Here is a 25,571-nt window from a genome sequence, read left to right on the forward strand (position 1 = left end):
GTACTCTAACCACCACATTCCAGGTCAGGCATTATCTATCACTTCTTTTGAAGCTGGCCCCTTGTACAGCTGAGAGAGGGAAATATGTGGGGCTAAGAAAAAGCAAACAAACCAGAGGGTATATGACTCAAGGAAATCACTGCTGCCTTAGGAGGAAGTCCTGTGTTTTAGCCTGGTGCTGTGTTTTTGATAAGGTAAAACTTTCCTCCTTCTATTTTATCCAATGCCTGTTAAAAGCAGGGCAGTGGCTCAGCCTCAGGAGTCTTGAGCATTCCTTCTCTTAGCACTCTTAACAACATTTTAACATGTCAGGAGTTGAATTTCACTTCATTGCTCGAAAGGCAGCTGATTCTCATTGCTGAAGTGGTTCTGACCTAATTTCAATCACAGTCTTATGAAATCATTGGCTATGTGTGTGTGTCTTTCTCTCTCATTACAGGGCTGAAGTTGTGCTAGGAAATATAATTAAGAAGAAAGGATGGAGGTAATTCTTTTTTGGTCAAGTGCCTCATTTTTTTGCAGTGGGAAATGTCTTTGCTCACCAAAGCAGGCCAGATACACAAACAGAAGTTGGAGGTGTGCAGCAAGGTGAAGAGGGTAGCCTTGCTCTGGGAATTGCAGGAATGGATACATTGGTGCACATCATGTGGGCCTTGGAGACAGAGGTTCCCTCCCTAGTCCTTAGCAGTGATCCCTGTGGGGCACCATCACATATTCCTGCAGTGCTGCTATCTGCACTGGCCAATGACTCAGGACACTGAGGCTGTTTTGTCATAAAATAAAAACCCTGCTTCTCGCTGCTGAGGAGGTAGCTATGATGTCCCAGATCTATGCAAATTCAAGCAAGACAGTTGGTCTCACAGCTTTTCCAAGGAAGGGACTCTTCCTTTTTCTTATGGAGACAGACAGAACTCGCAGGGCAGAATCCGGGCTGTTCAGTCCATCCCAGCCTGGCATCTCCCTATGCTCCTGGCTGGGTTGAGGTGGAGCAGAGCCTCTTCAGGGAGGCGCTGGAAATCACAGCAAACTGTCAGCCACAGGGAAGCACAATATCAAACAGGAAAACCACTGCGGTGATGCACAAACCGCTGTCTGTAGTTAGATCAGCAGACGTTAAATGTTCTCACCCCTCCAGATTGCAGTGGTTCAAAACCCCACCAGGGTTCAGTACATATATATTTCCCATTCAATTATTTATGCTCATCATCTTGTTCCACCAAGATGGTTCTTTTGCATTTATTAAAGGCTCGTCTTAAATCAACTACAGCTGTCAGCAATGAAAAGCAACTGACTTATTAGGAAACACTACCATGTCTCCTGTGACCTCTCAGAGACAAGTTCTGTCACCCCACATGTCTGTCACTTTCCATTAAACAGCCCTTTTAGGCTGAGGTAGTCATCGGGACTTTGGGGATTGTCTCTAGGCCTTAGCAGTGGATGTCCTTAGTACTCTAGTACTCACCTGAGTGGTTGAGACAAGCTGTAGCTTACAGAGAGTTGTTCTGGGGCTGCTGCAGGTTTCGGGGCTGCTGCAGGCTTCTGGTCTGCCAACCTGGCATTTGCTAAATGTCTGACCCTGGTCTTGCTTGTTCTGGGTTGAATTAGGAGTTACTCAGTAGTGAAATCAAGAGGGATGTCCTGGCTGTTCTCTTTTTCTGCAAGTGGGGAATTGGAAATGCTTACCTGACAGCTCCCTGTTTCTCTTTGCAGGCGGTCCAGCCTGGTCATAACCACCAAGATCTTCTGGGGAGGAAAGTATGTAAGGTTGGCTATTACTAGTAGCAGTGTGTGTTCTGGTAGTGTTCTGTGTTCTAAACATGGCTCTCCTGTGTTTCAGAGCAGAGACAGAGAGGGGGCTGTCCCGAAAACACATCATAGAAGGTAAGAGAGCTGCTTGCAGATGGCCTTGAGCTGGGAAGGCACTTAAGCTCATGGGCTTCCCTGCTTTGGGGTCATAGCTACTCATTCGTGCTAAGGTCAAAATATCGATGATGGGGCAGCTTGTAGTGCAAGACTGAAAATGGTCAGTCTAGGTAGAGGAGTGCAGGGCAGAGCAGGAAGATACCCAGAGGCCCCCATGCAGCTGCAGGGGAGAGGGCTCCAGGGACATTTCTGCTGGGTGAGTCAAGAGCAGGTGCAGAGCCATTGCTTAGCAAACACAACGTTCACTTGCGCTGTAGTTGAGCCTTTCCCTGTGGCTAATTCCCTGACTGCTTTTGCTGTGTCCTGCCATTCCCTGGCCTCAGCTGCTGCTATGTCAGGGGCAAGCAAAGTCCCGCCTGGGGGCCGGATTGGCTCACAGCGGACTCTATTTCCCAGCAGCCCCTGCCCACATTGCTCTGGCCAGTTTCCATGGAGACCCCAGGAGGGGCAGGGCCGCTACAGTGCAGGGCCATGACGGCCCCACCTCCCAGGGTCTCTATGGAGACCAACCTGAACAGGGCTGGTTGAGGAGAGCCCATACTGTCATGGCCCTGCTGCTTCTGGCCTGAGCAACACAGACCAGCCTGAGCAACACGGGCAGAAGCTGCTGGGAAATGGAGTCTGGCCGCTGGCCAGCTCCGCCAATTTGCCCACCCCTGTGCTACGTGCTTTCCCTCTCCAGGAAGGGGCCCAGTGCACTCCCGCTCAGGTGACACTTGAGGGAGACTGCAGGGGTTATCCTGGCTGACCTGAGCCATGTTCTCTTGCAGATACCAACCACAAAATGAAACGGTCTGGGCAGGGAAGGGAAGGGCACTATCTGGGTGTGTTCGTAATCTTGTGTAGTCCAAACAGGCTGGGCCTGGTGCTGGCAGCCGCTTGCATTGCTCATGATGCAGGGTCTGTAACTCCCTCCTCTCCGCCTTCTGACTCTGTTTCCCCTTTCCTTTCCTCTTAGTTCTCAGCCAAGAGCACAAGTGTAGGGCTGCTCTTTCTGCAAGAGGAGCAGGGGGTGAAGGCTAGCCACAAAGCCAAAAGCACATTACAGTCCCCTGGTCTAAAGTGCTCTTATACCTGTGGGATCATCTCAGAAGGAAGTGCCAGCCCTGAACCCAAGGGCCGTGTCCTTGGACTATCACTTCCCTTCCGACCCCAGGGGATGGCTGAACGAACCTCTGATTGCGTCTTCCAAGTGCTTTGCGATCCTGGATGGGGGCACGGGAAAGGCTGGGTACCCAGCAGGGCAATATGCTTGACATGTCTTGTGTCCATGTCTTTCTTCCCAGGTCTGAAGGCTTCATTAGAGCGGCTGCAGTTGGAGTATGTGGATGTGGTGTTTGCAAACAGACCGGATCCCAACACCCCAATGGAAGGTAGGTCCTGACACCAGCTCTTACTGGTGGTCTTGAAAGCCGAGTCCTGGGCAGCAGGCAGCAGAGAGCCTGCTGTGCTAGCCACAGCGTCCACCCCGGTGCTCAGGTGGCCTGTGCTGTTTTGGGTGCCAGCGAGTGGGAGCAGACAGGTCTGGGAGTCCAAAATTGGGCCTAGCTTTATTTTTCAGAATTGTCCTCCCCTTTACCCCCTCCGCCCCATGTGTAATAGGGCATTGCCTGCCAGCAGGATCCTCAGAGTATATTCCCCTTTCTCTGAGCCATGGGGAAACACTCCTGCTTAGACTTCCCAGGCCTGACTGTGATGCTGTCCTGGACCTCTTGGGGCCTGTCCCCTGATGCTGGGACTCTGGGCAAGGTGTACATCTCTCCTCTGTCTGAGAGCCTTTTCTCAAGCTGCTGTGCCAGCACCTCCTGCCTCCTGGATGTAAGCTGGCCTTGTGCATCCAGGCTTTTTTTTTTTTTCCTATTTTATGAAAAGATTTTGACTGGCTCATTGTGTGCAGGGAGAGTTCATGCCTTGTTTGTTAGCATCTTAATCATAAAACCAGTGGAGAACCTTATTTTTTTGCATTTTACCTTTGTCATTTGTGTTCTTTCATCCTGATTCCTTGTGATGGGTTTCACATATGCTGTGTTTTTCCTTTTCACGCAGCAGTTGTTTCATATGTTGATATGTTCAGTGTCAGTCAAATGTTTTTTTTAAAAAGCTCTCACCGTGTAACTCCCCTCCATCGCCCAGCCTGAGGAGCCTTCTCAGGATGTGCTCCACTCCAGGAACAGATTTGTATGGGTGGTTTATTCCTCCTCCGGCCCCGTGCCCTTTTGTCATGCCTTCATTGTAATGTGCCAGCAGCTGTAAACTCTGGTCTCTTTAAATCTTTCTTTTATCACCAGGGGACCCATTTAGTTCTTCCAAGTCAAGAACATTCATCATAGAAGGTACATCGTACCCGCAGTCCGAATATTGACTTCTGTGTCCAAGCAGCATTTTATGGGATGGCCTCTGTATTTTGATTTAAACTATCTCCTTTCCCCTGATGACAAACTTCACCATAAAATGCACAAAGGGAAAAAAAATAATAACCACTGCCCTTGGGAACATCTTGCAAGTAAAAAGAAAAAAGCAAAATAGTTGTTAGCTCTTCCCCCCCTTCCCTCCAGCCATTGTCATCCCATTCTTTGGTTCCTTTCCTCAGTCAATGCATGACACACCTTTTTCAAATATGCCTGCCTGTATCACAGGAGATCAAGCCTGTTTGAAATTCTGCCTTAAACCCAGCATATTGGTTCGTGCAGTAACGTGGTACTGATCCCTGACACCCTCGTGATGCTGGAGGAGAACAGTTGGGGGATAAGGGTGAACAAATCAGCCAGACAAGGGAAGAAGAGCAGTGGTGGTGTTGGCACTGGAAGTGCTCAGGTCTATATGCCTATCTAGCCTGAAATCCAGGGGGCAGGATCAGTGCTGTTCATTTGGCCCATGCACTTGGCTTAGAAGCAAATTGGCTCCCCAAGCTGTCACTTTATTGGCTCCCTGGACTCTGATTTCTTCTCCCCTCGTCATGCTGCCTGGCCTTGCACAAAAAACGTACTAGGGTTGGGCAAAATTCTGTGTGTCGATACTCCACGCAATGGCAAATTTTGAGTGACCAAATCTAAATGAAGAACAACAGCATCGGGGTCCATTCCAAGTCAGCTTCCCCATAATGAAGTTGAGGCAGCTGCTACTCCTGGGTGCACCCTTTGGTGAGCTGCAGAAACAGGCGCAGCTGGCTCAGAGCTGACTGGTTTGCATGCATGTGTGAAATGAACTTTTTTGCAGTCCCAGCTTTGAAAAGGTACAGGAGTGGGTCAGGCACTGCCGGAATGCTGACTCCTCTTAATGACTGAACCAGATGCCTGCTTGCAGTTGACTTGCAGCACATTCCAATGTGGTTATTCAGGCATTATTTTGCCAGGATCCAGATGCTGTAAGTCTCCTGCCTCCACGCAGATGGAATCCTTCCTTAAATTAAAGGGGCAAGTGGAGTGCAGCTAATGAATATGACGTGGGCAGTCTGCTACAGAGCGGAGTAGAGTTCTTTTCCCTATGGACCGAACATTTTGCCCAGCTCTGGCAGCTGCTCCTTTCTCTGCTCGTGATGGATTATTCCTTTCCTGTGTAATGTTTGGTGACCTTGTGCAAGAGCTGCTACCTACCTGCCCAGTTTTATTTTCGTAGGAGCCTTTTGTTCACACAAGTCCCACGCTCGGCTTAACTGTCGCACTATGTCAGTGCATGCAATGGACACGTTAAGCCTGGTATGACTTGTTTCCTTTCTGCTTCTCTTTGGCATGAGTTGATGCCTTGGCTTGTGTCTCAGCCTGCATGGTTCAGACTTGGCTGAAGGTCTTGATCAATAGTCCCCAACAGTGTTTCTAAAAATTAAAATGAATGGCAAACAGAGGTACATGCTAGCAGTTGGTTTCACATCCTGAAGTCACATGGGGCATTCTTACGTTAACTAGCCAGTGGAGGCTTCCAAACCCTTTTCAGTTGTTGCATGTACTTTATCAAAAGGTAACATGACTAGTGCAGTTACTCTAAAAGTGGCACCATAGACGTGCATTACAAATAAAATATTAAGGCTCTGCCCCCAAAGAGCTCATAGCCTAAGTTCAGACAGTACCAGACAAGAGCCAGAGAGGAGGACTATGGAGAAGGGAGGGCAGCAGGAAAAGGCCCACAAGTTGCCTGCTCCATGTGATCCTCTGAAGCCTCCTGGCTTTGTATGTGCCCATTGATCACATTTTTCTTCTTCCAGCTGTGGCAGAAAGAGTACTCTGGCTAGGAACTGGAGAAGCAGCTGTAGAGACAGGGTGAACTCTGTAGCCCCCTCAAAATGGATGATGCACTTTCCATTGACTTTTGTGGGGTCAGGATTTCATCCCCAGTGCCCTGGGTTGGGAGGATCCTCTTGCCATGCCTCAAACGGGTTTTCCTTGAAAAGAGACTAGGAGTGCCTTGCCTCTGACCTGACTTCTTGGCACACCACACTATATGTCAGTTGAGACTTCACTTGTTCTCTCCTGCTGCTCTGTGTTCAGTTTCCTAAAATACTCTGCTGGGAGCTGAAATGCTTCCAGCCTGGTCTGAACCTATAGAGATTTCCAAAGAAGTTCTTCCAGTTCTTAAGAGAGGGGGTCCTGTATTTTCTCGGTTCTCAACATCTAAGGCTGCAGGCCCAGGACCAGCTCTGCAAGTTGCTACATGTCACAGAGCTGGCTCTGGGGTGGGGCTTTTTTCTGCACATACTAGACTGACAGATGTTACCCATGATTAACTGGTCCTTTAAGTAATGACCTGGCCAGATGTTCATTCAGTGTGATAAAACACAGAATAAGCCACAAAGTTATTGCACAAAATACGTGTAATAGCCAGGGATCTGGGTTTTCCATTCGCTGCAAAAAAACACAGATTTTTCTCCTTTTAAGGAAAAAACCATGGGAAAACAAGTTTCCCCTTGCAAGCTAGCAGCCTTCCAGCTTGCAAGGGACTGCTTGGGCCTGTGGAGGGAGAGCAACTAGAGGCAGGGGGCACCACATTCATGTGCATGTGCGTACACACGTGGGTGGCATACAGCTAGGGAGGGTGGTGGGAGGAGTCCTGGCAGCTGGATACAGGTAAGTCCAGGGGGGAGAGGGGTTGGAGGACCAGGGCTTGGGGACTGTAGCAGGGTGGGGGGATATTTGTATGTGTGTATGTGGAAGGCATGTGTGGAGGGAGAGGGAGGGCGAGGGCGAGTGCATGCCAGCACTGGGGGAAGATGTCCAGGTGTTGGGGCTGTGACAGGGCCAGGAGGGTCTGAGGCAGTATTCTATGCCACCAGCAAGCCCAGCTCCATGCCATTGCCTTTGGGGCCATCCAGAGGCACCTGCCCCTCTTTCAAGGGAAGGGGTGGGAGAGCCCTTTGCGGGGTAGTGGGGAACTGCGTGGCCAGGCCAGTGGCACCAGGAGCCAGCGCCTGTGTTCTCAGCAGTAGGGGCAGGGTGGCCAGGAGACCCTGCCTGAGCCAGGGGAGAGAGCAGGGCCCACGACTGGGGCAGGGGATGCCACAGACGCCCCCCACCCCCTCCTTCTTCCAGCCCACACTGGGGCTGGACTTGCTCTACCCGCAGATGCCACACTCCAGTCCAGGCAGGACAGAGACTTCCAGGAGCCCCTCGTCTTCCTCCTGCTGCCCGCAGCATGGCCCAGGTCAGAGCCACATTCAGCTTGGCACTGCTTCTGTGGAACACAGCACTGGTTCTCCCTGCTACACCACAACCCTAGCCCCAGCCAGCAGCGCAGGGCAGCATGTGGTGCCCCAGCCACTCCTTGTGCTTCCACATTGAGGTCATCTCTGCTGTGTCCCCACAGACCACCATCCTGTAGTCCACAGGGGGGCAGCTAGGGACCCCCTACCAGCAGGGCTTGGGGGGGCAGGGGACTGTGGTTTGGCAATGAGGGGCACCAGCAGGGCCAGGGGCCTGTGAGTTGGTAGTGAGGGGCACTAGCAAGGATGCGGTGGTAGGGGACTGTGGGTCAGGAGCGAGGGTCAAGGGCAAGGGCAGGTCACCAGCATTTCAGGGCAGCTCAGCACCACAAAGAGGGGCAGCCACAGCTGGACCTGCATCCTGGTGAGTGAAGGGGGCGGAGGGGACTTTGATTTTCCATGGTAAGAAAAACAAAATAAAATGCCAAAATATATAGGTATTTAGAATTTATTTTATTATAATGATCTAGACACTGGTAAGCTTCCAAATTGCTTTAAAATTGTAAATATAGCAATAAAACAATGTTTTCAACTGATACCTATATATATAGTGGCATTTCATTTTAATTGTAGAAAAATGCAGATTTGGGGGCTTTTAATCAGAGAATTTAGGATATTTTTTTCTTTTAAATCAGAGAATTTGGAATTTTTAAACAGAAAATCAGAATCCCTGTTAATAACATTGTGGCTGGTTCCCAGTGTGCCTTAAATTTAATGTATGGCCAGCGCACACAGCCTTGGGAGCACACCAGAGCCATTCAAGACTCCTGTGCGCTCCCAATTCTGTGAGTGCCAGTTAGCTGATCAGCGCTCCAAGCCAGGGAGCCAACACTTGGATCACTTGGCGCCCAAATGCTCCTGCAGCTGGGAGCCCCAGTCAGCTGACTGGCTCCCACCTGTGGGAGTGTAGGGGAGCCTTGGGATCATGAACCTGGGCTCCCTCTACACCGGCAATGTGGCATGATTGATCCCCAATCCCACAATTGTGCTTCCTGCCATGCACATGTAGCATGACAGGAGGCGCCATTGTTGGGATTGTGCATCAAATTCCATCATGCCTTTAACCAAACATCTGTCAGCGGCCCTAGAATAGCTGCTGCAGAGCACTCCTGTGAGGCAGTTCCAAGAACTGCTGGCATAAGTTAGCAGAGCACTGCTGAACAACCACCACTCTCCTGATAACATCAGGAGAAGAGTGGTGCCCTGAAATTGCAGGCTGCCTCCTGCACTACAGGAGGAAGAAGTTGGGCTGAGCAGAGCCTTTTCTACTCTAGGAAAGTTCTATCAGCATTAGCTATGGGAACACCTGCACGAGTGCTACACACTGCACGGGGTCAGGGGTACTCAAGGGCTAAGCATATTAACACAGCTTGGAAGGGTGACTCTTGAGCCCCTGATGTCCAGCTGGATGCCCGAGCTCTCCTATCCCTGTAAGTTGACTATTCCCCAGGATGTGCAGTTGCGGACACTCCCCTCCACTGCAGAGCAAGCCATGGCTGTCTCAACTTCTGCCCCCAAATTTATAGCCATTTGTAAGATTTGAGCTAATGCTAATTGGGGAGCCTCAAGCTTTGCATTCCCATTCTTCAGCACGTACCTGGGGTGTTGTGTTCACACAGGCATCCATTCACAAAGTAGCATTGTTTTTTTTCTTGCTTTGAGGAAGGCAAGAGGTGAGGATGGTCTGCCTGCACACCTGGCTGTGGTCAGATGCATTTTATGCGTGCACACATCCCACTTAGTTATATTAGATTTGTTTTCCAGGCAGTCGTTGATGGATTGCTTTTTTAGAAACACTTGTTCACAAGCTTTTGTTTCTATTGCACCATTTGCAATCAACCTTGCAAGCAATGTATTATTATAGCTGCCTTTCCTTGACATCCCTGCTGGATCCACTACAAACCATCAGCACCTTCAGGAAGTGCTGTGTGAAAATCCCTGTCTAGTAGTCACAAGTGAAAACCCAAGTGTTCAGTTGCTTTAAGTTGCAACACGAACTCTGGGACCAAACTAGCATGCTGGGTTCCTACAATCTGTATTTGTTTTGTTCAAGGCTTTTGTAAAAAAATTTGTTCCTTAGTTTTGTTTTGTTTTTGTAGGCAATGGGTTTTTTTAATTACTTTCCTAATTCGTATTAATGTTTGAAATCTCCAGGAGGTATGAGTCGCAGGGAGAGCTGGAGAGGAGGTTGATTTTAACCACTGTAATTTCCTCCATTGCCAGCTCTCCTGTGACTTCTGGTCCTGGCTCTCTGAGTTCTGCTTCTAGCTGCCCCAGGGAAGAGTTGGAGCTCTCCTCTTCCTACCCAGGCAGTTCTGATCAGCTTTTCCATCAGTATATTTTTGAGCTGGGTTCATAAATCTCTGCAGCAGAGCAATGCTGAAGGTTCTGCCTTAAAGCAAAACTGGAAGGTATCAAAAATGACCCCAATACTCTGCCATTTACAGACCCCTCTTCCACTCACGGACACACTCACAAGCCACAAGCCTCACCCTGGTCCCCAAAAAACCTGGTTTCCTGGAAACATCCCCCTTGTTTTGTTGAGTCTCCCCTCCTGTTAGCACTCCATCACCAAGATGCAGCTGCCCTGGTTTTCCATTGAGAAGAAGTGGAAAATCTGGTTGTAGCTCTGCTTTTCATGGGATCTGGAGGGAAGCGTTTTTCACTCTGCACATGAGTGCTGTAAATCAGGTGGCCCTTCTCCATCCTCACAGGAGATTGTAAATGTCTGTGAATGTGGGTGGTGTCTGATGTGCTGCATTTCATTGTTTGAGTGTGACCTCCCTACAATTTCTCTGGTCCATTGCAAATGGTTATTCTTTTCTATGCCATTCCTATTCTTTCTCAAAAAAAACGCTAACAAAGTACAACCCAATACTCTTGTCCTCATAACTTACATCACTTCAGTTTTCCCTTCCCTCTCATTTCAGCTCCAACACACCACTTTCCACCTTAACTCCTGGGTTTTCTTTTCTTTTCTTTTTTTTTCTTTTCTTTTGGAGCCTATGGGAAATAGTCATCAATCTGGGGGAGTCATTCTGAGAGCAGTCTGTCTGGTGGGTTGTTTTAGTTTCAATTCCCTTGTAAACGGCCTGCCACCGTGTTTGCAGTCTGGAAGTACACTGCTTGCAAGATGTCTGTGCAGTACCAACCCCCTTCCCTCTTGGTGTCATAGCCTTTATTGACTGCACCACTCCCCACTTTGCTTGCGTCTCTCACATTTCTGCCTCTGGACCTCCCCCCCTTGCTTTTTAACAGAGACGGTGAGAGCCATGACCCACGTTATCAACCAGGGGATGGCCATGTACTGGGGAACATCACGCTGGAGCTCTATGGAAATCATGGTACTGTGTCTGTCTGTGTCTGTGTGCTGGCAGGGAAGCTCTGGAGAAGGCAGCATAGACCAGTCCTGTGTGTGTAGCTGCAGCTTGTTGCTGGCACTGAGTGGAGGCCATGCAGGCTGCAGCTGCTAGCACAGGCTGGCTCTATTGCGTTATGTTCCGAGCGAAGCACTGAGCTGACAATGATTTGGTCCGACAGGAGCTGTTGGGAGCCAAATGCTTGCAGATGTGTTCTAGCCTTAATTATGTTTAGATGTGATAGGAGGGCTCATTGGTGCATGTCACATTTGTGCTGCAGGAGGAAAGGGTTCCCTAACTGGTCAAGGAAGTAAATTCACAGGCAGGGCATGGGGCCAACACAGCAGTGGCCTTTCTAGTGCAGCTGTCAGGGTGAGTGACAGGCAGCATCCTGCAGTCACTGCATGTGGCACAAGCCCCTTGACAGTTGCCCAGGGCTACCCTCTAACTCCCTACTTCCTCTGTCCAGAGCCCTCCCCTCTCCACACTGGCAGGAGCTGCATCAGTAAGACGCTTCTCCCTTGAGCACTTCCATGCTCCTGTGCTGTCTGCTGACTCCATCTGCTCAGCCACTCGAGTGAATGAACAGGATTTCCAGCTAGATTTGTGCATTGGAGACTCAACACTTTCCAGGGCACTCATCTTCAGTCATTACTGTCCCCTTCCAACTGGTATCTGCAAACACACTCAGCTTAGCACAGGGTCAGTATGTTGCCTCAGTGTCTCAGGAGGCATTGGGCAAGTCTGGACCTCTGCTAGCCCAAACTAACAATCATGAGTTCAGTGGATTTGGTGCTGTCAAACCCAGCCTGGGTATATGTCAGCAGAGCCCCAGCAGAGCTCTGCAGGCTGGGCCTAGGTGCCCCCAGTGAAAAACACTGAGCCTTATCTTGCACCCTGGGAAGTACATGGCCATGCTTCCGCTGGCGTCAGCCAGTGGCAAAGCTTCCCATGAGACTGAGCCATATGGTTCAACCTTGCTCAGCACGTTGCATTGCTGTAGCAATGATTAGTGGTCGTTTCTGCTGTGAAGGGTGGGCTCTTCCTCTGCTGAGCTTGAACTCTGCCCCTAGAGAGATGGGTCTATAGAGGGCCTGAGCCAAAGGCAGGGCAACCAAGGGGGGTTCCATTCTGATGAAAGAAAGGAGCGTGAGACAGAGGTGCCTGGGGAGCAGCCCCATCCAGGGGGAGTGGGGATGAAGCTGACACCATCTGGCCTTTTTGTCTACAGGAAGCCTACTCAGTGGCACGGCAATTCAACCTCATCCCACCAATCTGTGAGCAGGCTGAGTACCACATGTTCCAGCGAGAGAAGGTGGAGGTGCAGCTTCCTGAGCTCTTTCACAAGATAGGTGTGTTCTTTTGAGCCCGGCTCTGATGCAGTGGCTGACAGTGGCCAGCCAGGTGCTTCCCTGGACCAAAGGGGAGCAGAGCATTCCCAGTCCAACTGTGCCTGGGGCTGGGCAATCTTTCAGTCTTTTGCTCAGCTCCACTCTCTGGGATGTCCAGGCCCTGGCACTGGTCTCTAGGCTTGCACTTTGGCTTCAGATGTCTTGGCAGTCGGCTTGGGAGGAGACCACTCCCCTGTTGAACCAGAGCCAGCCATGACTTTTGTGCCCTGTTGGCAGAAGGCTTGGGGATGAGGTTTGCAAAACTGTTGTCAGTATTCCTGATACATCTCAGACTCTTCCCATTGGAACTCAGTCCTAACCTTGTACGCTTCTAACGTCTTTTTAATATGCTGCTCAGATTTGGAGAATGCCAAGTTCTGTGTCTGCAGGGTGTTTTCCTCCCAGTTTCTGTTGCAAAAAACCACGCTTATCCCCGTTTCTGCCACAGCAAGCACCCAACCTCAATGCTCATGGTGTGGGAGTTGGTATCTCTGGCCAATCACAAAGCTGGCCTTACCGAACTCTTGCTCAACTGAGTCAGCGCCCTCCTGCTGGGGTCTCCAAGCTGCAGACCTGGGGCTTGGTCAGGGTGGAGCATTTCCTGGACATGAAGAAGCCAGGGTCCTTTTATACTGGTTTATCCTCAGAGTGCCACTGTAACCTCACGCTTCTAGCGCCAGAGCAGGTGCCTGGTGGTGCTGCCCTTTCTGAAAGTCTCTTATGCATCTGGATTCATGTCCTAATTAGCATTTTTCGGATGATGCCACACTGCTAGGGGCAGTGCCCAAGCTCCTGATGTACCCATGCAACCCAAAGTGCCTGGTGCACACCTCTGCAAGCACCAAACCAGCTGGAGTGTGCAGAAAGCAACTCTCCCTTTCTCAGAACCAGATGACAGTGGGCCAGTCATAGACTTTGTGACTTATATTTAGAGTCCCCCTGTTTGCTTCCCTTGCAGGCTTTTGCTCTGTTTCTGTGTGTGGCCTGGGCCAGGCTGCACATCTCTTGCAAAGAGCACATCTGCACAGCAGGGAGAAGTTTGGTCTGCCCAGCCCTTTGTGTGGACGATGGACTCCCTGTTGTCAGATGGCCATCTGTGCACCCTTAAACTGCCCTGCTAAACAAACCTATCTGCAGAGAACTTTGCTCCTGTTCTCCCCAGAACACATGGTGCAGGGCACCAGCAGTACCATCTGTATTGTGGTACTGCACAAGGGGCCACGTGGCAGTAAAGGAGGTAGTACAGTCAAATGCCTTTTCCAAAAACAGTGATTCTCCACATCTGGACTTGATTGTCACTGCTCATGTGCCACTGCTTGGGAACAGGGCCAGCCTACCTGGCATCATAGGAGACTGAGCCCAGCCATGGAATGCTGTCAAGTCTGGTCCTTTTTTTATTCTATGCATATCAAATAATGCCCTGGTGTCTCTAGTTCTGTTGTTCCTGTAACTAATCTCCTGTTGTCATTAGGCCTGGAGTCCTGCAAAGACTAGAGGGCTTCCGAAGTGGGGTTTCTTTTGAGGAGGTTAGGGAAGTACCCCATTTTGTCAGGCAGGTGCTCTTTTGTCTCCTGCACTCTGTCCCACTTCGACCTTCCCTGCAGCACCCATGTTCTGCCCTCATTGCCCCAAAGAGCATGTAGCTGCTGTAGGGCTCGTCCATTTGGGATCTGACCCATTCGCCTCCAAGGGAAACATCTGGTTCTCTAGCAATGACTAGCAAGGAGCACTAAGACCAGGCAGGGAAGCTGATATGTAAGAGCCAGGGGTGTGACCAGTGGCATGCCCTGCATCTGCACTGATGGTGGGAGCTGGACATGCTATCAAGAAACGTTTTCCTCTCTCCTCCCAGGAGTCGGTGCCATGACTTGGTCCCCACTGGCCTGCGGAATCGTGTCTGGGAAATATGATGGCGGCATCCCCCCCTACTCCAGGGCTTCCCTGAAGGTGAGGAAGGGGCTGTATCTGACTTGCCTGGGCTCCCCAAGGCAGAGGGAGGCTGGCGGGGAGCACTATCCCCTTACTAACACATGCATTTAATTTTGACCATGAGGCCAGTGTGTTTCCTGCTTGATGCTGGTTTTGCAACAGAATCCTACAAAGAGGTGGTTGAATGGTGCCCACATATGCCATTAGCACTGCCCATGTATGCCACTCTAGGGTGATGCTCCATGCTCCTCTCCTGCAGGCTACCTTACTTGGGGACCTCAGTGCTGGAATTTGACCTTGCTTTATGTTGCTTGAGCTTGGATCATTTCTTCCTTGGAGGAAGCTTTATGTGCCTGGTTTCTAGTGCTAGTGTTTTGGGGTGTCTCCCAGCCCAAGGGCCATGAAGAGTAGAATGCAGACCCCCTCCCACTCAGACCATTGTGCTTGAGCCGTTCTGGCCTGCAGTGCCCTGCATGCACAGCCCCAATACGCTTCCTGGTAAGTCCATTCTCATCTTCAGAGGGGGCTGAATTTGGCCTACCAGGAGCTGGGTCATGCTGACTGTCCCTTCCTGTCTCCAACCAACTGCTCGCACTCTTTACAAGCCCCCTGTATTGCTGCCATTCCTTATAAAAGACCATTCCCTTTTTTTCTGTGTGTGCCTCCTTGGACAGGGGTATCAGTGGCTGAAAGACAAGATCCTGAGTGAAGAGGGCAGGAGGCAGCAAGCCAAGCTGAAGGAGCTGCAGGCCATTGCAGAACGGCTGGGCTGCACCCTGCCCCAGCTCGCCATCGGTAAGCTAACTGCAGGGTGCAGGGAGTGAGTATAGCCAGAGGTTTCTTTGGGCACTTCCTGGCCACCCTCCTTTTCCTCAGATTACACTGGGCCAGTCAAACTTCAGAGCAAGGAAATGCCAGTACCCAAAGCTGCAGCAGCCCACCCACTGTGCCTTCCCTGCTAGGGCACTTCTCCCTTCTCTCCCTACCGCCCCTGCATGTCCCCTAGTCACACCAGCCCACTAATGATTGCTACTGCACAGAGCACCTGGCAATGTGGTGTTGGAGCTGCAGGACTCTTGGGCCAGCTCTTAGCCTTATGATCAGAAAACAAAGGGCTGTTTCTGCCTCCCATGCTTGAATTTAGAAACTGCACTGTGTTTTTTAGTGAATATTCCCTGCTTATTCCCATCCCCTTTCTTGTCACTCCAGCCTGGTGTCTGAGAAATGAAGGAGTCAGCTCAGTGTTGCTAGGCGCTTCCAATGCAGACCAGTTAATGGAGAATATTGGAGCAATACAGGTCAGTCCCAATATACAGTACAACTTTTCTGAGGTAACATTTCCTTGTTAACCAGTTAAGGAAGGACCTTATGCTTGTTTGGAGTACTAGGGAAACTATATACAGCTCTCGAGTTACATTATCTATTAAAGCAGTTGCAGTATACTGTTTGACCAGAAGCATTTTACAACTGCCACTGGTGCTGCAGGTGGTCATGATGACCATTACAAGGGATAAATCAGAAAAGAGAAGGTTTACAAGCCATGACACCAAACAGAAGTCTTCATGCTTTTGTGGGGCTGATCCGAGGGTTTTGACGGTGAGCTTCTGTTTGGGTCCTTAGTCTGCTATGGAAAACGTTATTTCTGCTTTAACTGGTTCAAAGTGATGAGAAACCAGCTGTTTGACCCATTCGCCCTTCTAGCAGATAAATAGTATGCGATGAGAGGATGTGAATTCCAGGGTTTACTTGTCCTTTGGTGTTTTGCTGTTTTCATAGAATTTCTGCTCTTTTTTCTCTGTCTGCCTTTGGTTTCCAGGTGAAGTCTGTGTTTTCCAAGGCACAACACCAGTTTTGTAGAATCTGTGATGTATAAGAACATCAGAAGGGCCATACCAAGTCAGACCAATGATCTAGGCTGCATCCTGTTCCAACAGTGATAGAAGTGGGTGCTAAAGGGAAAGCATTGAACTGGATAGGTCTAGAGCAGGGATGGGCAATTATTTGCCTGCAGGGCCACTTACGGCGTTTTGGTGAGCTGTGGCAGGCTGGGTCAACATCCCTCCTACTCCCCCCTGTACCCAGTCACCAAAGTTCACCAAAATTCCCTAAGTGGCTCTGTCCCAGACAAAGCACCTGCACAACCAGCCCCACACTGTGACCACTTGGCAATCCCAGCCCTGGCCCCAGCCCCGGCCCCAGGGTCTCCATGAAGACCGGCCGGGGATTCCTGTGGGCAGGGCATGCACAGCTGGGTGGATGGGATGGAGTCACAGGGAGGTGGGGAGCAGGATGATCTGGGTGCAGGGCTGGGGCACAGGACAGAGCTGCAATCCGCTCTTCACATGCCCCTGCTCATGGAACTGGTGCTCATTGCAGGGACACGTGGGTAGCAGATCATTGTTCTGCCCCAGGCCCTGGCCCTGCATTGTCACCACCCTGTGATCCCAGCCCTGGCACCACCTGCCCACCCGTCCTGCTCCCAGATGCTGTTCCCTGCCAACCTGTAACCCCATCCCATCTGCCCAGCCAAACGCATCCTGCCCACAGGGGGGTCCTAGGCCAGTCTCCATGGAAACCCCACCCGCCCACTGCATCTGGTGCCTGCAGCAGTGGGTGTGGGTTGCCCAGGCAGCAGGGCCGGGTCCAGTGGTGGCAGTGACATTAGCGGCAGCAGCTGGAAGGAACCACCGCTGCGGGGGCTGCCGTAAAGTTGAGTCCAGCCACCACACTGCTCCAGCCCAGTGGTTCCTGCCTGGTGGTGGCAGGACCAGCTGTACGTGCCATAGTCCAGGCTGCTCCCCTTGGCAGGTCAGATCTGCCCCATGGGCCATATTTTGCCCACACCTGGTTTAAAGTGATCTATCTCCTATTCATTACCCTGCCTGGTGTCCACCTTTATTGGTTTAGAGATGCCAGAAGAAACATCTTCAACTGTTCCATTCAACACATATTAAAAGATGTATCATAGATGAATTTGTCTAGTCCCTTTTTGAACCTGGCTATGCTATCTGCCTCTACCACCTCCTGTGGCAATGAATTCCACAAGTTAACTACACATTGCATAAAAAGTACTTTCTCTTGTTACTTTTAAATCTGTCTCCTACTAATTTAAGTAGGTGTCTCTTAGGTCTAGTATTCTGGGACTCAGTGAACAACAGTTCCTTGTTCACTTGGTCCATGCCCTTCGTGATATTATAGACTTCTATCACATCCTTCCCCTCAGCCTTTTCCTTTCCAAACTGAAAAACTCTGTGCTTTGCTTTGTGGTCCTGAGGTGCTGCATCCTACAAACTATGACATGTCAGTCTAGTGATCCTGAGCCTCCCTGCAGTTAGCTATCTTGCTGCTCTCCCTCCCCCAACCTCTCTCCATCCCTATACTGTACAAAAGATCTTTTCAAAATGCCCCTGTGGTGGAGCACCTTTGGAGGTGCTCACCACTCAAGGGCTTTCACAGGCTCTGAAGGGAGCCTGTTTTGGCGGAGCAGTTGGGGAACCTCCCCCAGGAACTATTCTAAGGGAGGAGGGTGTGTGGCAGAGCACTTCTGGTGTCTGCCAGTTTAAGAGCCTGAAGAGGCAACCAGCAGGTGAGGCCCAGCTCTCATGAGTGGCCATTTTAAGTTTCAGGCCAGCAGAGCGGGAGGCAGCACTCTGCTGCCTGGCACCAAGGAAGCGACATCTCCCGGTGAAGCTGCTGCTCCAATAACACCAGGAAGTCGGGGCAAGAGCTGATGGGGTTGGTTAGGAGTCTCTTGGTCCTCGGCCAGACCTAAAACTGCACCCTGCCGGGGATGGGTGGCCTGGTGGGGCTGTTTGTGGCAGAACAGCCCCCCAGAAATGCCAGGCCAGTTACCACCCCAGTAGAAGGCAAGTAGGGGCGCCTAAACCCCAGCCCACACCTTCAGGTGGGTCAGTTAACATCATAGGTGGTTTGGGACCAGGTACAGCTGTGGCCACCTGAGCCGGGGGGGTGACCCCAGGCCCCAGCATAGGGGGGCAGAATATGGGCCTCAGTGGAGGCAGAGGTGTAGAGCGGGGTGCAGTGGGGCACCTGACAGCCTGCACCAGAGTGGCAATTGGGAGGCCTGGAGAGCCTAGCAAGGGGCATGGAGCCTAGCGAAGAGGCAAGGTGCTCAGAAGCTAGGAGCCCTGACTGTGCGTGTGGTGGGGGGAAGGAGCCCAGTGAGAATGAGGGGCTCAGAGCTTAAGGAGAGAGGCCAGAGTTAAGGGCTGGGATATAGTTGCAACATGCGAATGCCGAGAGGGGCGAGGTGCGAGGCCCTATAAACAAGGGGCCTGAGATGAGGCCCTGGAGGAAAGAGCACAAAGTGGGTGATCAGGGGGCTCGAGGGTAGGCCCTGCTAACATGGGGGCCAGGTTAGGTCCACATAAGTCTTCAGGCGCCTGAGGCCACAGGTGGGCCAGAGGCTGATTGGGTGGAGCAGCTGAGGAAGTGCCCTGGATAAACAGTGAGGCAAGTCAAGAGCCCCCTAATTCAGAGCAGCTGGGTGAGTGATCCAGTGAGGAACTAGAGGCAGAGTCACTCCAGTGTTCTGCAAACCGCCCAGCACTCACTCGGATGAGGGTCGCAGGAGAGGCCCAAGAGGCCACAGGCTTGCTGGCCAGAGAGTGCAGGGAAACAAGCCCCAGGACTCTTCGGGTGAGGGCAGGGTTAGTGTGGCCCCAGGAAAACGAGGGGCAGTACAAGAGTGGCCCCGCAAAGGGGCAGTATGAGAGAGACCATGTGAGAGGTGGTGGAGTGGGAGAGGCCTCAGTGAGAGGGAGGCGGTATGAGTGTGGCCTGTAATAGGGCAGGTAGCGAGAGGCCTAACACTGGCATGGGTTGAGCCCAGCCTCAGGACGGAGCAGAGCTCAGCTGTTAGGAACATCTGCGAGGTTTGGGAATGCAGTATAGGGGTGGTTAGAGCTTCATGCATAGGCCCAGGAGACCAGGGCACTCGAAGGGCAGTCTCCCACCTAATTAACATCTGAATTATGTGTCATCAAGGCATGGCAGGAAAGAAGGGCGGGCGGCATGCCCAGAGGCAGGTGAGGCGACTAGCACTGCGGCTAGTCAGGGAGTTCCCACTTTGCCACAGCCTCCACCTTGGTAAGATCAGCCAGACCATCTTGAGCATGCTCCATAGGGAGATGGTGGCTGCTGGCAGTCAAGGAGAAACCACTGAGGTTAAGGAGAGGGGGGAAAAAAATGGGACCCTAGCAATCAGGCTGGAGGGTGTATGGAGTTGGACCCTGAGGGAGTGGTCTGAGGCAATACTCAGTTAACAGAAGCAGAATCTAGGATACTGCACCAGACCATCTGATTGAAAACACTGACTGACCAGGCCTGGGTGAGCTCTGTCTCCTGCTGGTAGAGAGCCATAGAGGCATGCATCCTGCTCTGAGCACTGGCTGGGAGGAAGAAGTGATACAACCACACTGGATCCATCCAGAGACTCCAGAGAAGGTGGAGTCAATCTGCTGCTCACCAGACTTAGGATACAAGGAGTATCAGGAACAGTAAAGCTGGTTATCAGTTCGTGCTCTACCAAGGAGAAATATAATGTATATATGTAGATGTTGCGACTTTTAACATCTTTCTGTTCTGTCAGGCTTGCATTTGTTATTTGTTCAGTTGTTATTACGTTTGTTACAGTAAAAGGATACATTTGGAATTTAAGGAACGTTTGGTGCCAGGTATCCTACAGTAGGTGCTGCTGGTTTTTATATGCATGTGTAGTGAACCCAGAAGGGTTTTGCATTTGGCACTGCATAGCTCTTACAAACACTATATACAGCTGGGTGCATTTTGCTAATGACTCTCTTGCACTTTTCCCGAGTTCATGCTCTCCTTACTCTCCCCCTACTCCTCTCAGGACCACAAAGCAAAACTCAGAGTTTATATGCCAGACTTGGGGATTTTCTTAGGGCACTCTTACTTCAAAGCATGCAGGTTGTCAGGTACAGTTAAGAGCAAGGTCACCTTCGCTTTTAACTTTGTTTGTTTGTTTATGTCCAGGTTCTTCCAAAATTGTCCTCTTCCATTATACACGAGATTGATAGTATTTTGGGCAATAAACCATACAGCAAAAAGGACTACCGATCCTAATTGTTCGTACTGTCTGCCTGGACTCACTGTTAACTTCGAGTCTCCTGTTCGCTTGCTTAAGCTTTATTGAAGCAAAGTGAAGAGTGTGGTTTGCATCAAAGAGTCCATCATGTCAAGATGTTCTAGAGAAATCGTTTAAAATATCGCTGCAAGACAACATATGCTTCTTACATAACATTTATTTTGAATGCAAGAAAAGTCACAGATTGGGAAGAGTGTGAAAGCCATCATTCCCCGCCCCCACCCCCCCAGATGATTAGCCTCTGCGCTTCCTTTTTCAAAGAAGAGACCACCTCAAACATGCGCAGCACCACTGTTCTCCATGAATTCAGGCTCCCATGCAGTTTGCTTGAGTATTCCAACTTAGCCTGTGTACTGCTTAACTGGAAGAATTATTATGAAAAGAAAAAGGTGATGCTGGCTTCACAGGGATCTGGCTAATGTGAGCTTGGAGGACTAGCCTGGGATAACACCTAGGCAGGTTAGAAACCATTGTTTTGGACTAGTGCATGCATCTCCTGACTGTTCCTGTTATTTCATGTACTTTATTTTGTTTTTTTTTATTTTCTCTTATTCAATGTGAACCATCCAGGCCACTGACAGCAGCTGTGAATGCCTTTAATCTGCAAGCCAGTCGCCTCCCCACCCCTTTGGGTTGCGCAGTTTGGCAGGGTACATTGTATTTATTTCCAGTGCCTAATGTTGCCCTTTTGCAATGCTGTTGATGTTCACAGTGGATCTGGCACAAGCCTGGAGCCCACTCAGTTCCATTCAGTGGGCTTTTTTGCTTTGCCATGTCCTATAGTCTATATTCAGCCCAAGCTTCTGTTGGTGTCAGTTGGCTTCACTGGGAGCATCCCTGAGGATGGACCGGATGATGCGGCTGTTCTGGAATGGCAGTGGTGCACTGACTCTGAAGGCACTGACCTGAGAATCGCTCTGACTGGCAGAAAAAAAGCACAAAATGGGAGGTGGTAACTTAGCATAATGAAACCTGAAAGAGATCCATGTTATGTATTTCATGCATTTTTATGTTTTTTACATTTCAGATTAGTTCTTAGTGCTCGCTGTAGTTCAGAATCCAGTCCTTTTGGTAATCTTTGTCCAAGATGCATTCAGCTTTAGTTTTAGCTGCCTGATTTTCATAGCTGCCTAGAATTTGTTATGATAAAGTTGAAAGAGCTTGTCTTGCCTCAGTCAAGCATTGGAGCAGACAGGAGTTTATCTTGTGTGTGTTTAGAGGACAGTTGTCAAGCATCATTGCCAACTGTACACAAAAAGTGGAACTGAGCAATTGAAATCCAGCAGCAAGAGGTGTATTGCTGAGAGTCATTTGTCTTTGTACACACACATTCTTGTTGCGAATGCCCAACATGTTGGCAGCCACAGCACGAGACCAACTTCCCCGAACATTCAGCCTGAGTCTGTGTGTACATCCTTCACTCATCCCCTCCTTGCACCGGTAACAATGAGAGAAGTGTTGATTTTAGCAGCTTATTCCTTCTTCCCAGATGAAGTACTTGGGTAGACTGCTGATTTCCCCATTCTCTTCTAAAGATTAGCCTCATCACAGAAAGAGCATGAGCACAGCAAGAAATTGGGCAGTCATTAGAATGCTCTGATCACTGGTAACTACTGCTGGAATTTGGGATGATGATAGTCAACAAGCACGTGGCATGTTTATGCAGTTCCTGTCCCACACTCTTGTGTTGTGCCGCTGGGACTGCTGCCACGTTCCACTCCAGAGGGGACTGCATTTCATTGCTGTTTAGAGCAATCCCTTTGGGATGCTTCTGCTCCTTAGGTGCTGTCAAATAAAGTGGTTCACAGCAGGGGACTTGATGTCACAGCCACAGATGTTTACAGTACACTGCACAAAGCTGTGGATTTGTGGTTTCTGCTACAAGATTTCATTTCCTTGTAACCACTGTACCCTAGGAAAAAAAGTGAATACTTCTTGGGAGCATAGAAATGTATCTGATATGCAGCCTGCCCTCTGTCCAAGGGCACAAAATTATTCAAGCACTTAAGGCTAAGAGAAGCATATCTAATGTGAATCTTTCATAAAAAGGCAGATCAATACCAATGAATAAGGATAAAGCAGCTGTGCTGGGAAATGCATTTTTTCCTGGCAGCAGTCACTTTTTGCACTGTTCTGAATATGATCTTCTGTATTTTTACAAATGCTCATGACCCCAGCTTCACAGGCGTTGGGGTCCCTTCTGGTGCTCCAGGTACAGCTCAATCCTTAGTACACCCCACAACCCTAGACAGCTTCCCTGCAGTGGCTGCAGTGTTTGTCCTCATCTGCTGCCCTCCAGCTCCATTTGTCCACTCAGGTTAGGAGCCAGGGGGCTGATCCATGCTGAGTAGCACTGAGAGTGGATAAGCATCTTCCAGACCAGCTACAGCTAGCTGTTCCTTACATTATACAATGAAAATTCAGTCTACAATGAAAATGAGCAAATAAATTGTTCTCTCTTAGGAACAACAACCTACTCCTGGCATGGGGAATGTGGATATCTCCTCATGCATGGCAGTGGCTCTGGGCTTGTCCCAGAAGCTGTCAGAGAAGGCTAGGACCTTCCATGTCCCTGTGAGTTTGGGTTTTGAGTTATGTCCAAGAGGTAAATCCTGGCCTCTTCCATGAACATGAGGCCCAGTTGCTTTTCTTTGCTGCTTCACCGGAGTGGCCGCACGTCAATTTTCAGACCAGCAGAGTAGGTAACAAGAAAAGGCAGATGGTTTCCATGAGAGTAAGTATTGCTATATGCCATCTTCTTTTCCAGTCTGCTCACCCTTTCAGAGCAGACTAGCCCTGTGCCTTGGGTGACCATCTCACAAACCCATAAAGGAGAATATCCATAGCTAATGTCATGTTCCCAGAGGAGCTGTGCTGAACCAGTGGGTGAAAATGTGCCTAGGTGCAGACTTGTTGAGCCAGAGCAACCCCTTGGGGACCTGCATGGCCTCTGCCTTGTGTGTCACAGGCATTTTTTCTTAATGGTGTAAGTGCGTGACAGTAAAGCTGTCTCTGTGCCCATCAGCCATCCTTAGGCTAAACCCGTCTGTGCACTGTGCTCTTGTCAGACCTTTGACAGTGCTGGTTTTCAGTCTCTGAGAGTAAGCTCTGCCGTCTCCTGCCCAAAAGTGATGCTGTCTCAGGGGCTGTCTTAGCAGTGCTGCACCCATCCATTTAACAGGTTGGAGAACAACATAGGTGGGGAACCAGCACTAGGATCCAGCACGTTCTGTAGCCAGCCCTTGTCTCTTCACAAAGCTCACTTCAGCACTGAGTGACCTTTCCCATCCAAACCCCTGTGCCCTGCACTGGGGCATCTACTTTTTGCTTCCTTGTGTTTGCTGTCGGACAAGTTCCACTTCCTCCAGGAAGCAAGAGCCTAGAGAGGGAAGGCGCTCCCCCAGCTCTCCTTGCACTGGAGGTTCTGTGCTTTCATCTCCTTGCTGGGGGCCCTGCTGCCTGCCCTGACAATGTCACTGCCTCTGGCCTCTGAAGAACAGGGGTGGTTATCCCCCTGTCCTACATTAAATCCATGTATGTAAATAAAATGCTTACTTTTTTATCTGTATCTGTAGAGATTGAGAGAGAGACTGATTATCAAGCTAACTGCAAAACCTATAGACCAAGATTGCTGAATGCATTGTACTTCTGAATGAAGATTCAGATGTTCCCCAGCTCCTGTATTTAAGGAATGACAATTAAATTACGAGCCTTATTTGTCTGGATGGGCATTTTCTTGCCAGTTTTGCCTCTGAACATTTTGCTCCCGGAAGCCAGCAACCCACCAAGGGTGGGTGACACCTTAGCGTCACAGTAGCGGGGGTCTTCCTGCAGGAGCATCTGTGCACATGAACCCCCTCCCTGTCCACCACCCACTGTACCCTATTTGCCAGCATGTAAGTGCTTCCTGGACCCTCACCCTTTAAGCTGTTCAGGCACAAGGAAATAAACACAGCTGGGGCCCTCTCCTTGTCGTGGCACAGGCAAGCCGCCCCCCCATCCCCGACCACTCCCACCTTGCCCTGTGGAGGGGCTGTCCGTTCACCATGGGCTAAGGCCTGGGGTGATTCCACCTTCCCTCTTTCCCCCCAGCTGTCCCCTCTTCAGCCTCCTACAATTGATATGGGGAATGGGAACTGGCTGAGACCCAATGCCACAGGCTACAGAATCCCTCTGGGTCTCAGGGACTTGCAAAAAGAGTGGCTCTCCAGCTGAGCTATGCAGCAGCCACAGCTTCTTTTCCAGCTGCATTGCAAAGGGTAGAGCAATGTCCTAAAAGGGGCCTCCCCAATCCTGGGCCAGGCAGTACTATGGTATTGACAAAGCTGCAGTCAGGCGATTCCAACACCAATCTTGTCTTAAAGAAGACCACAGACTCAGTTCGGTAGCAAAGATTTGGCCAGGTCAGTTGTCTACAAGCACAGCCCTAAAGCGTTTTGGCCTAATTGCATCTGACCAGGAGTTAAGGCTTTTGTACCTGTGACAAGGTTGTTGGCATGCCGTGCAGGCCCCTCCAGGCCACTACAAAGTTCCCCTGATTTACAATTCTCCTTTTATACAATGGTCAAGACCAATTACATCTGGTTTTCATCTGTATCTTGAATATCTCAAGCCATCCTGTACCATGGGCTTGTTTCACACTCTGCTCAACCGCCTAGCACCCTGCCAGGAACTGAGGAACCACGCACATCAACGCAGCTCCCTCCACCAGCACAGACTCCTGTGTGCATCTTCCAGGAGAGTCTCTAAGATGGGATAGACTCAAAGAAGTTACGGTTGGAAGGGACCTCAGGAGGTCATCGAGTGCAGTGGTCACTAACCTGTTGATCCTGATCGACAGGTAGATTCCAGAGCCTCTTTTGGTCGACCCTGGGCTGGGGGAGAACTTGGCATGTGTGCATGTGCGCACCCGCCCCCAGCCTCAGCAGGTCCATCTGGGGGAGGGAAGGGGCAGGGGCCAGATCAAGGCCCCCACAAGCCACTGACCTTGCAGCCCAGCCAGGAGCAGGGAAAGGTAAGTAGGACCCCAGCCCAGCCAGGTGGGAGTATTGGAGCCCAGGGGGCTTCTCCAGGGTTGGGGGGTTCCCCCATCGCTGTGGGGGCAGAGGCAGCAGAGGCTACTGCCACTACACCTTGAGCTCCACTGCAAG

The 25,571-nt window shown here is 50.4% G+C and overlaps 1 protein-coding gene across 8 annotated transcripts in view; it reads left to right on the forward strand.

Moving 5' to 3' along the window:
* KCNAB2 (potassium voltage-gated channel subfamily A regulatory beta subunit 2) overlaps window positions 1-24,136 on the forward strand; it is a 109,935-nt gene extending 85,799 nt beyond the window's left edge. For 5 of the 8 annotated variants that reach the window (XM_019493879.2, XM_059716475.1, XM_059716478.1 and 2 more), the window contains 11 exons: window positions 440-484; window positions 1,711-1,755; window positions 1,838-1,881; window positions 3,210-3,296; window positions 4,212-4,256; window positions 10,871-10,956; window positions 12,203-12,323; window positions 14,215-14,309; window positions 14,966-15,086; window positions 15,501-15,589; window positions 20,310-24,136. In XM_019493879.2, the coding sequence (XP_019349424.1) occupies window positions 440-484; window positions 1,711-1,755; window positions 1,838-1,881; window positions 3,210-3,296; window positions 4,212-4,256; window positions 10,871-10,956; window positions 12,203-12,323; window positions 14,215-14,309; window positions 14,966-15,086; window positions 15,501-15,589; window positions 20,310-20,399 (868 nt within the window). In that variant the 3' untranslated portion in view covers window positions 20,400-24,136. The remainder of the gene's footprint in view (window positions 1-439; window positions 485-1,710; window positions 1,756-1,837; window positions 1,882-3,209; window positions 3,297-4,211; window positions 4,257-10,870; window positions 10,957-12,202; window positions 12,324-14,214; window positions 14,310-14,965; window positions 15,087-15,500; window positions 15,590-20,309) is intronic. The other 3 variants (XM_059716479.1, XM_059716480.1, XM_019493877.2) reach the window with 1 other exon arrangement.
* Window positions 24,137-25,571: the final 1,435 nt, after the last annotated feature.

This window comes from Alligator mississippiensis, chromosome 13, assembly GCF_030867095.1.
Source record: "Alligator mississippiensis isolate rAllMis1 chromosome 13, rAllMis1, whole genome shotgun sequence".
NCBI classification, from domain to species: domain Eukaryota; kingdom Metazoa; phylum Chordata; order Crocodylia; family Alligatoridae; genus Alligator; species Alligator mississippiensis.